The following is an 11,219-nucleotide window of genomic DNA, read 5'->3' as shown; positions in this document are numbered from 1 at the left end:
ATTTCCCAGGAACCTGATGTGCATGAACTTGGAACTGAAAGAAGACTTTATATATTTAGTTACAATACCTTTGACTCATCCATATTTGTTTGCAGGATGAATGAGTCAGCACTTTTACATCTTAAAGGAACAAAAAATACATCATTAGATCATGGTCCAAAAATAGCCTTTTAAACCCTGAATATCCCGAATTCGTAACAATAAAGAAGATTACCTTTAGTTACTCCTGCAAACTTATTATTGGTCACGCGTTTGAAACTTTCTACTGCCCGTTGAAAACTTTCAAGTCTAGTAGTTAGTCTGCCGATGACACTTTCAATCTATTTACGAGGAAAAAAATGAATATTTAGTTGACACTCATTTGCCACGACATTCACAAAGAACAGCCTGGGATTGTTGCATCCATCTTGTTGTAAATTTATGCAGAACGATAACACATAAATCTCATATCATATTAATCAAATCTGAGTTGATACCATTTCCTGTGGGCATGTTTAACTTTCCATTTTTATTTATCCACAACAAATCTTACATCCTGCTGAGTGGCCAAAGCTTTCCATTGAGATCTTTCTTTGAAATACATTTCCCTGTCATCAGATCGATAGGAGAGAAGTCCTTCTATCTTTGGGAGTTTGTTCATTGATTGAGCATCAGGAACCACTGCAACCTGCATAAAATTTTGGAGAACTGCGTGAACTACACTAAACCAACACTAGGCAAAAAGACTCAAGTCATATTCATGCTGTAACCATCAATTTACCCCATCATTGATTGTGACATCTTCACCATAGGAACAAGGACCCTACGCAAATAGTAAAGTGATATTATAAACAATATGAACAAGAAGAAGAATGTTTATCAACCTTCTGGTCTTACAAACTTGTGATTTAATTGTAAAAATGCAATTTGATTTAGTCAAACCAATCTCTCGTACCTTGTATATCCGTACCTCGGAAAAATGTTTTATAATCTTATACCTTTTTTCGTAATCCATCTTCCACACGCCATGTTTCCAATTTCCCTGCATTGTTTCTTTCTTTAAACTCCATGCATTTTTTCCAAACACGTTTTGGTAAAGATGAACGAATCCAAAACCAAACTGTGATATTGTCCTCTTTCTTCAAAACCGTCCCGCCATTGATTGCTTGACATCTTGGAGCACAGTAATCCTTCTTACTGTCAGCACAAAACAAGCACAACACTGAAATGGAAATATTTCAATTTTGCAACATTGTAAATCTTCTTCTTGTTAGAGACTTTTATCGAATATACCTCTCCGTGATCACAGCCAATGAATGATGTTTGATTGTCCTGAATACCGGAACGTTCAGACAAAACACCGTAGCTATATCATGTAAGAAAGAATGAAGAGGCTCTTTATATTAGCATTGTACAGTAGTTCCTTATCATAATTACAACATAATTACAGATCATAATTACAACATAGCCCTTTATCAAAAAGGCGCATTGTGAATGTTATGTATGTGTTGCTATTTCATAGCACAGGCTGCCCACGCCTGCCTCTCTAAGCATAGGGCAGTGGGGCAGCTACCATTTCCCCGCCGTGGCTTTGGCACCCTTACCTGACTTTCTTAATACCCTCCTAACCTGTTTACAATGCCCATGACAAAGCAAATAATGCAAGACGACGTAATAATATTTATAATCACCTGTACGAGCCTGATGTATCAATATGATAATTCAAAATATATGCAAAACCATCCGTGCAATCTTGTTTAAAACATTGGTTCATTTTACTCTGTTGAAATAAAATGAGGTTAGTTTCGTTTTTTGGAACTCCACGAGTTCCACTTTTGGGCGACGTTTCGAGTGGTCATGAAATATTTGACAACTTATGAGGGTTTAGCTCGATCAGGATTTCAACAATTTTAATACCCATCCTAGTCCAGGTGACATTGCACCTCCGAATCGCGAACATTTAAAATTTCTTGTCGCAATCTCTCCAGTCATGAGATCTTTAACGAAGGCGACATCACCAATGCCTGGGTATTGATGACTGCATCCTCCTTTGTTGGACATGAGCAACTCCGATAGAACACGAGGGGATTTGAAACGATAATACCTTGGAAATACAAAGAATACAGTAGCGTGAGCCGTGTGAAAAAAAGCTTTATCCGCTGGGGAAAACGAGACAAAGAACAGCATTTTTAACAACACCAATTTACGTACCAGTGTGCTCGTGTATCGCGAAAATCTTTAGAGGTGGAAATCTGAACTCGGAAATCCAAGATTTCTTGCTCACCAAATGCACTTGACCACATTGGCTTACCGTGGGGGTGGATGAAAGAAGCGTTGGAAGGAATAGCCCAGGTTTCTGGTGTGTCTTTGACGCCAATCAACGAGAACCCACCTCTGTCCGTTTCAACATCGCACCATGACTAAATCAATAAAGTAGTTTTGTAATTTGTAATTTTCTAACCTCTTTCTTGGAAAAAGCAGTGTGAATGTCTTTAAAAGAAAAAAAACCTTACCTTTTGTGGACCATTTTGTGTCTGGATCCAGTAAGGTCCGCTTTTTGCTTTTGGAACATTGTCCACAACACCAGAACAATCTTTCGCTGGATCAAAATAGTTGCCATAGGAATGACCTGAACAATAACAGCGTGGTGATACAGCACAATTCACATCGATAAAAGGAAAAACATTATTCAGCAAAAGCTTCAACGATAATACAAGTTCTGGTATGAAGACTTGAACTTTTTCCCATCATAATATCAGAATAAATACCATTGATCATGTCCCACTGATATTTTCCATCGTGTTGAACACAAGCCACAATTTTATCATCATCATTGTTATCTTTCACAACCACAAACTTTCCTCGCTTATCTGCGGTGCAAATTCCAGGATCGTATGGGTTGACCTGTTGTTGCTACAATAAGATGGAAGTACATTAATAAAGCACCCGTGATTCACAGTTGATGAACAGTGACTGAACTATGTTGTTACAATTATTATAAGTTGTAGCATTTTCGAAAGGCATGTTCGTGGGCTACCTTGGGGTATTAAGATCTTTTATTGTCGTCGTTTCCTATAACTATACTTTAAGACGAGAGAGGGGAAAGGTCACAATTGTAGTGTTGAAAGACTTTTTCAGTGTTGAAAGAATCTTTTTGTAATTGTAACTAATTACACTGCCATGCAACTATGCTAGCACTTCAGTCGTCTGTTCTTCTAAAGACCCCTTTTAAACCACTACCTGCCAATCACAGATGATGATTGAAAACAGGCAAATGAAAGCATTATCAAGATGTTACATCATTTGCGCGCAACTCTGCTTGATCATGATTGCGAATAGATCCTAGCTAAGTTATGGCAACTAAAGTTTAGCGCTCTCTATCGTATCGACTCAAATTTTAGATATTTTCTGTTTGGATTCTAGCCTAGTTTTATGAAGCGTCGCGTGATTATCCCTCCACTAGGTTGACCTACAAACTTGATAGACGATAAAAAAAAAGTTTTGCGAAATATAAAACAGTATATACTCCAATAACGCTGAACATAATCAGCACAACCCAGTGGAACCTAGGAACTGCGATATTTCAAACGCAGAATGATTGTTTTTAGGCCTTTCAGTTTCAACAAATGACGCAAAATACGACTGACTCACTTCCGATATCGTCTTCGAATGATTATAAAATACCTTGCTATACTTTAGTACTCTAAATTTAGCGCTCTCTATCGTATCGACTCAAATTTTAGATATTTCTGTTTGGATTCTTAGCCCAGTTTTATGAAGCGTCGCGTGATCATCCCCCTCCTATATTATATTTATTATATTTATTATATTTATTAGGTTGACCTATAAACATGATAGACAATAAAAAAATAGAAAATACGTTACTATAGTCTTACTTCCGATATCGTCTTAGAATGATTATAAAATACTTTGTTTATACTTTAGTATACTTACATTCACAGCATGAAGCGTTGTAAAGAGGGTTAACACTAAAACTGCCGCCAACAAACTCATTTCAAGCTGCTTCAGAATGTGGCTTTTTACCCTTGCTAAATATTTCCTCAAATGACGGGACTGTAAAATCAGGATATCGAATTTCTATTGTCGAGGTGTAAGTTGATATAAACACTTGATGATGGATCTATGCAGAAATTTCATTGACGTACGCAAGTCCCGCTGAAATTGTATGCAGTCAATTTAAGGAAAAGGTTTGCGCGTCAACAGGATATATCTTTCATACATATGGTATGTGAATGACAAAGTTAATTGAGAGGCATGAGAGCTCTTGATTGAGCCAAAAAACGAGTTCAAGATATTTTCTGGTTTTGCCGCAGATATTACTGTCTTCTTTGGCGAATTCAAAGCGTTATGCAATTCAAAACACTATCGTTTTTTCAACTCTAGTTTCACTCTTATCGTACAATCCTCCTACAGCAAACTTTGTGTCGTCTTTCACTGTCAGTTATATAGTCGCTAGTTTTATTTTACCTCTACAAGATGTAGTCGTTCATCAACAGACGAATATTGGCGTAAATCATAGAAGCTTCAATTCTGGGAATTTGACATTGCTATAGTATGATCCAAAGAAGCGTGAAGTCTGATGCAATTTTCCTGCGTGGTCAATCATGGTAGTTATTAAAAAGAAATACCCCAGATATTAATTGCGACCCAAAAATGTCTATTTATAGATCAAGATAATATTTCCGTTTCATCTTCATGCATGTTACAAGAAATTCCGCATGTGCCGCTGTCCATCTAAATCAAAGATTCATGAAAAGTGCTTGCAATATACTAGAACTAGTGCAAAGTTACAACCTTTTAAATCTATATACTAGTGATAATAAGCAAAGTTACAGCCTTTTAAATCTATATACTAGTGATAATAAGGAAAGTTACAACCTTTTAAATCTATATACTAGTGATAATAAGGAAAGTTACAACCTTTTAAATCTATATACTAGTGATAATAAGCAAAGTTACAGCCTTTTAAATCTATATACTAGTGATAATAAGCAAAGTTACAACCTTTTAAATCTATATACTAGTGATAATAAGGCAAAGTTACAACCTTTTAAATCTATATACTAGTGATAATAAGCAAAGTTACAACCTTTCAAATCTATATACTAGTGATAATAAGAACATCAGTTAATTGGCTTTGACAAAAGGAAAGTAATCAAATCCAAGATGTGTTTGTTCAGTTAACGGACCAGTATGTATCCCATTGCTTTAATATTCTTTTCTCCGTTGTCTGATGAACACGTACCAACATTGCCGGCGGCGTTAAGAGAAGGTCCAGGGAGGCAATACCTAAACTGCTCATCAGCACCCAGGCCTAGGAAAGAGTCGGGAGAGTTGCACTCATTTTGCTCGTTTCCAAGGATGCCAAACCGAAGTATTCCATCATAATTGGAAGGGTTCACGTTAAATCCTTCTTTATTGCAATTATGCTGTAAAGATGATCCTTGGATGAGCTGTTTCCATTGAGAGCGACCGACGTGAGTTTGACGATACCTGCCGTCAGCGATCAGAGAATACAAGGACGAGGCTGGGTACGAGAAAGAGATGGCTCTTAGTTGACTACCATGTTTCATCGCGACACAAATTTCATTGAATGACGTTTTCCAATATGCTGATCCTTTGAACTCTCGCTTGTCAAAACCTCCGTTTCTTCCATCGTCATTGTCATTGTAAGTGGTCTTGGACGACCAATAACCAGAACTGTATCCAAAGGTACTCTATAAAGAGATTGAAAGAAACTCGTATGGATATAATTACTAAGAATAAACCTCAAACTGGGCAACTCTAACCTTGCTTCCATCAATTTTCATCACCATCGTCCACCCACCACCAGAACAACCTGAGACTGACGACATCTGACAGTAGACGCTTTCCACTTGGTTCGAACCAACACTGATTTCGTAAACACCACTTGCGGTATTATTGCTTCAAGACAAAATATAATCTGTTCAACTTTTATCAATAATGCAAAACCTATGTTTATATACATAAAATGAAGTGCAAAATATAGGAATTTACTGATTTAGCAATGGAGTAATTTTTGAAAATGATAAGCGAAGGATAGCTACGATTGTGGTAGACGCTTCCCGGCCGATTTTCCAATTATCATAACACATACCTTTGACTATCAAATATTTCCTTGCATGATTTAAATTCTGCAACACATTTAGAAATGGAAACAACAAGTGGAATTATATAATAAATAATTAAAAGAATACTTTAAAACAAGGATCTGAATTTTAACCCACATTAAGATGTTTGTTTGCATGCATGTGTGAATATCTTTTATATTCTCATCAATTCTTCGCCGATTTTCTCAGCTACTCTCCAAACGTGTGGAAAACAAGACCAAAAGTTTAGACATTTCATGAAATTTCTTTATTGGCGTTTCCAAAAGGTAGTCACATCTCAAATTGCATGTGGCATTTCGTTCAAGACCTATATACGCCTGAACAAGATTGAACTCAAGCAATTATAGGAGCCAAAAATTGTTTTGCCAATGGTAAACTTGCCCGTTTTACCGAAATTCTTAAGAGTGAGGTTTGTTCATGGTTGAATCAGAGTTCTTTACCTTTGCATGTCAGCCTTTGAACATCTTAAAACGAAAAAAAGAATATTATTAGGTGTATTCTACAGGATGTTCATACGCGTTGATCGCGCGATTGCGCTATTTTCTGCGTGTCTATAATTATGGTTAGCAATCACCCATTACCTTTTTTGATCTTTGTAAGATCATGGCTGATTTTTATAATAGCATTGTTGATGCTTGTAAGACCATCTTCAATCTGCTTGCGTTTTAATTCATTCAGATATTGCTTTCCAAGAATGTCCTTCTAAAAAGAAGGCACAACAAAAACAATCTCTTTGGAGAGCCGGTTGTGCATTTACTAAATTTAAAATAACTGATCTGTTATACTATTTTTACAATTATAACAAATTAAATCCCCACAAAACGCATTTAATCTTTTAATCCTCACAATATCAATATTGTACATAATTATTAAACATGGCGCATGAAGCGTTGTGATAAGACAGAATGCTGTAATTACTGCCGCAAATCTCATGGTTGAGTCAATCTTCGTCTGGTACTGTGTATAAAGCTTCCTTAATTGTCTTCTTCAGTCTCACTCCAAATGACAAGACTTGCTTTTCACATCAACATTTAAAGGGTGGTGCTGCAACATGTGTATTATTTCATAAATTGCATTGACGCGTAATGTTTTTGCGTTGTTTCACAACATCCCCCCACTATAAACATTCGACAATAAAAAAATTAAAAAGACGTTTGCGAAATATAAAACAGTGTATACTCCAATAACGCTGAACATAATCAACACAATCCAGTGGAACCTACGAGCTTTGTTATTTCAAACACAGGATGGTTGTTTTAGGCCTTTCAGTTTTACCTCCGATATCGTCTTCGAATGATTATAAATACCTTGTTTATACTAGTACTTACATTCTCAGCATGTAGAGTTGTAAAGAGGGTTAACACTAAAACTGTCGCTAACATTTTCATTTTAAACTGCTTCAGATCGGAATGTGGCTTCTTACCCTTGCTAAATATTTCTTCAAATGACGGGATTTGTGAAATCAGGGTATCGAATTTGTATTGTCGAGGTGTAAGTTGATATGGGCGCGGGATTTAATCTGTGCCGAAATTTCATTGGCGTACCGCTAGCCCCGCGCTGAAATTGTATTTACTCAATTTATCATTTTGCACTCTCGAACGGAAAAGAATGATTGATTGAACCGCACTGAATGTAATTAATTGGAATTGCCCTTGACTTGACAGGATATATATTTCATAAATGTTGTGTGGGAGTGATAGAGTTCATTAATTGATAGCTCTTGATTTAGTCAATAAACGAGTTCAATTGTCTTCTTCGACGAATTCAAAACGTTAACTCTTATCGTATAATCCATCTAGTGCAAACTTTGTGTCTTCTTTCACTGCCAGTTAGTTGCCTAGTCGTAATTTACGTCTACGATATCTGGTCGTTCATCAACGGACAAATATTTGGTAAATCATAGAAGCTCCTGGTTACCGTAAAACTTTTCTGGCAAACGCCCTGGCACAATGCAAAAGCCGAAAAACAAAATTGAAATATTGAAATAAAAAACCCAATAGAAAATAAGTTGGCGAATTGTTGGCGAATTGTTATCAAATTCCACCGAAATTCTGTAAAATGTTTGTTGAAATCAGTTATAAGTCGGGCAATTTGTTCTCGAGAGTTGAGTAATTTGGCTCAAATTATTCGCGTGCCCCCCCTGACAATTTCGCACGGTGAATTTCGCATGGTAAATATTACGAAAAAGTCAGAAAACGTCACAAATGTCCATTGTTTGCAAAAAGTTGTTTATTTCTAGATCAACGAGCCAGATAACATGGCATTAATATTTCAGTTTTATCCTCAAGTTACAAGATGAGATTATACGTGCAGGTGTAAACGATGTCCCAGGCTATATGAACTAAAGATTTAGAAAAAAGGAATCAAAATGCTAAATTCAGTGCGAGAATGACAAGCTTTTACTTCTCTACTAGTTATACTCAAAATTTCAGTTAATTGCCATTGACGAAAGGTATTAATCAAATCCGAGCGTTGTACATTTAACGGACCAGTATGTATCCCATTGCTTTCAAGTTCTTGTCTCCGTTGTCTGATGAACACGAAGCAACATTGCCAGCGGTGTTATAAGGAGATAGATACTTCCCACAAACATACGGCCGTTCGTTAGAACCCAGGCCTATGGAAGAGTCAGGGCTGCGGCAGTTATTCTCCTGGTTTGCAATGATTCCCAACCGAACCTTAACAGTGGCTCCGCCATAGAACACGTTGAGTCCCTCCCTATTGCAATTACGCTGTAAAGATGATCCAAAGATCAGCTTTTTCCATCGCAAGCGGCCAATGTTAGTTTCTTTATACCTGCCGTCTGCGATTAGATCATACAAGGACGATGATGGATACAAGAAGGACAAGGCCTTAAGTTGACCACCATATTTCATCGCGACACAAATTTCATTGAATGAAACTTTCCAATATGCTGATCCTTTATACTCTCGGCCGTCAAAACCTCCGTTTCTTCCATAGTTATTGTCATGGTAAGTGTTTTTGTTCGACCAATAACTGGAACTGTATCTGAAAGTACTCTAAATAGATACGTAGACTTTTATCCTCCACCCCCCCCCCCCCTTTAAACCTAGACCAAAAATCAGTTTTGACCTTCAGACCTACAAGTTTTTATAATTACATCATAAAGGGCTAGTTAACAATGGTGGTCTTTGAGCGAGCTAAGTGCATGTGAACAATCGTAAGACTTTGAGATCGATCCAAGTCGACCAACTTGACTGACATGGCCCTTGCTCGATACAAATTGACTGACATGGCTCTTGAAGGAATTTTTATAACTACTGAAGTGGTTAACTAGGTTTCAAGGGTTTACTAGTTTACAATATTATAGGATAACAATATCTTGAGATGGAATATAAAAGGTCAACCCATTGTTTCAGACACCACTTGCAGGGCAATAGTGCAATAGTTCGTAATTAAGACCTACTTTACAGATGGCGTACACCCACCCGGCTTGTGAGGAAAACTAGGCTGCTTTGCATAATTATAACGCCTGCGAAATTGACCTCTGTTACAAACAAGATCGATCTCAGATCGATCAATCTTACAGTGAGTTAAGTTTGAACAGGCCCATTCTTACCTTGCTTCCATCAATTTTCATCACCATCGCCCATCCTCCACCAGAACAACCTGAGACTGACGACATCTGACAGTAGACGTTCATCACTTGATTTCGTCCAACGCTGATTTGGTAAACACCACTACCACGGTTGCTAGCAGATATAACAAAATATGTCTTTAACACTGAGATATTCGTTTTATAAAATTAATATTTCATAAACAACCAAGAACCTGATGTGAATGAACTTGGAACTAATGGAAGACTTTTTGTATTTAGTTACAATACCTTTGACTCATCCATATTTGTTTGCACGATGAATGAGTCAGCACTTTCACATCTTAAAAGAGCAAAAGATCACCATCCTATAAACGCCTTTTAAACCGTGATCATCCCGAATTCGTAACAATAAAAAGATTACCTTTAGTTACGCTTGCAAATTTAGTATTGGTCACGCGTTTGAAACTTTCAAGTCTACCGATGACACCTTCAATCTTTTAAAGAGAATAAAATGAAACATTAGGTTGCCGGAACATAACACTTTAGCTATGAGTGACATATTAATATTTTTCTACTGCATTCACAAAGAACAGCCTGGAATTTTTGCATCCATCTTGCATTTGATTGCATTGTTATTTTTCGACAAATCTTACCTTTTTCTGAGTTGCCAAAGCTTTCCACTGAGATCTTTCTTTGAGGTAAATCTTTTGGTCATCAGAGCTATAGGAGAGAAGACCTTCCATCTTTGGGAGTTTGTTCATTGATCGAGCATCAGGAACCACTGCAACCTGCAAAAAAATCCAGACATGACATGTATAAATTCACTTGTCCAAAAAAGTCCGGTCAGAGCGGAATAATGATTCCAGACTCCCAGGCACAGGATTTGGGATTCCTTAGTTGACAAGCGAAGATTAAATTACATTTATACCGTAAAAAATATTTTACCCCATCATTAATTGTGACATCTTCATCATGTGAGCACGGACCCTGTAAATAAGCAATGAAACACAACATTCGCTGGATGGAGAGCTATTGTGAATAACCTCATATCTGGAATAGCTGTTATTATGTTTCGTTTGCATTCTTTAAATCACAGATCATACCTCTCTCTTTACTCCACCTTCCACACGCCATGTTTCCAATTTCCCTGCATTGTTTCTTTCTTTAAACTCCATGCATTTTTTCCAAACACGTTTTGGTAAAGAGGAACGAATCCAAAACCAAACTGTGATATTGTCCTCTTTCTTCAAAACCGTCCCGCCATTGATTGCTTGACATCTTGGAGCGCAGTAATCCTTCTTACTATCAGGACCAAAACAAGCACAACACTAAAATGGAAAATATTTCCGTGTTGCAACACTGTATGCAAGTCTTGTTAGAGCCCTATCGAATATACCTCTCCGTGATCACAGCCAATAAATGATGTTTGATTGTCCTGAATTCCGGAACGTTCAGACACAACACTGTAGCTATATCATGTAAGAAAAGTGAAGAAGTTCTATAGACTTATAGCGTTGCGTCATAGAGCC

The 11,219-nt window shown here is 37.1% G+C and overlaps 2 protein-coding genes across 2 annotated transcripts; both read right to left on the bottom strand.

The window, feature by feature from the left end:
* Positions 1-5,180: 5,180 nt before the first annotated feature.
* Positions 5,181-7,559, bottom strand: LOC114541176 (uncharacterized skeletal organic matrix protein 5-like). Its single transcript, XM_028561163.1, has 6 exons — positions 7,460-7,559; positions 6,713-6,833; positions 6,572-6,595; positions 6,119-6,155; positions 5,790-5,925; positions 5,181-5,717 (listed from the first exon to the last, which is right to left on the bottom strand). Exons 1-6 carry the CDS (start codon positions 7,517-7,519, stop codon positions 5,181-5,183), a joined length of 915 nt encoding a protein of 304 aa, XP_028416964.1. The 5' UTR covers positions 7,520-7,559.
* Positions 7,560-8,350: 791 nt separating this feature from the next.
* LOC114541161 lies at positions 8,351-10,981 on the bottom strand. Its single transcript, XM_028561148.1, has 7 exons — positions 10,794-10,981; positions 10,636-10,677; positions 10,344-10,478; positions 10,112-10,184; positions 9,979-10,030; positions 9,712-9,844; positions 8,351-9,151 (listed from the first exon to the last, which is right to left on the bottom strand). The coding sequence occupies exons 1-7, from the start codon at positions 10,863-10,865 to the stop codon at positions 8,612-8,614; spliced, it is 1,047 nt and encodes a 348-aa protein (XP_028416949.1). The 5' UTR covers positions 10,866-10,981; the 3' UTR covers positions 8,351-8,611.
* Positions 10,982-11,219: the final 238 nt, after the last annotated feature.

This window comes from Dendronephthya gigantea, unplaced genomic scaffold, assembly GCF_004324835.1.
Source record: "Dendronephthya gigantea isolate DGI-Jeju-01 unplaced genomic scaffold, DenGig_1.0 000271F, whole genome shotgun sequence".
Lineage (NCBI taxonomy): Eukaryota > Metazoa > Cnidaria > Anthozoa > Malacalcyonacea > Nephtheidae > Dendronephthya > Dendronephthya gigantea.
This window is presented reverse-complemented; position numbering and strand designations above follow the sequence as displayed.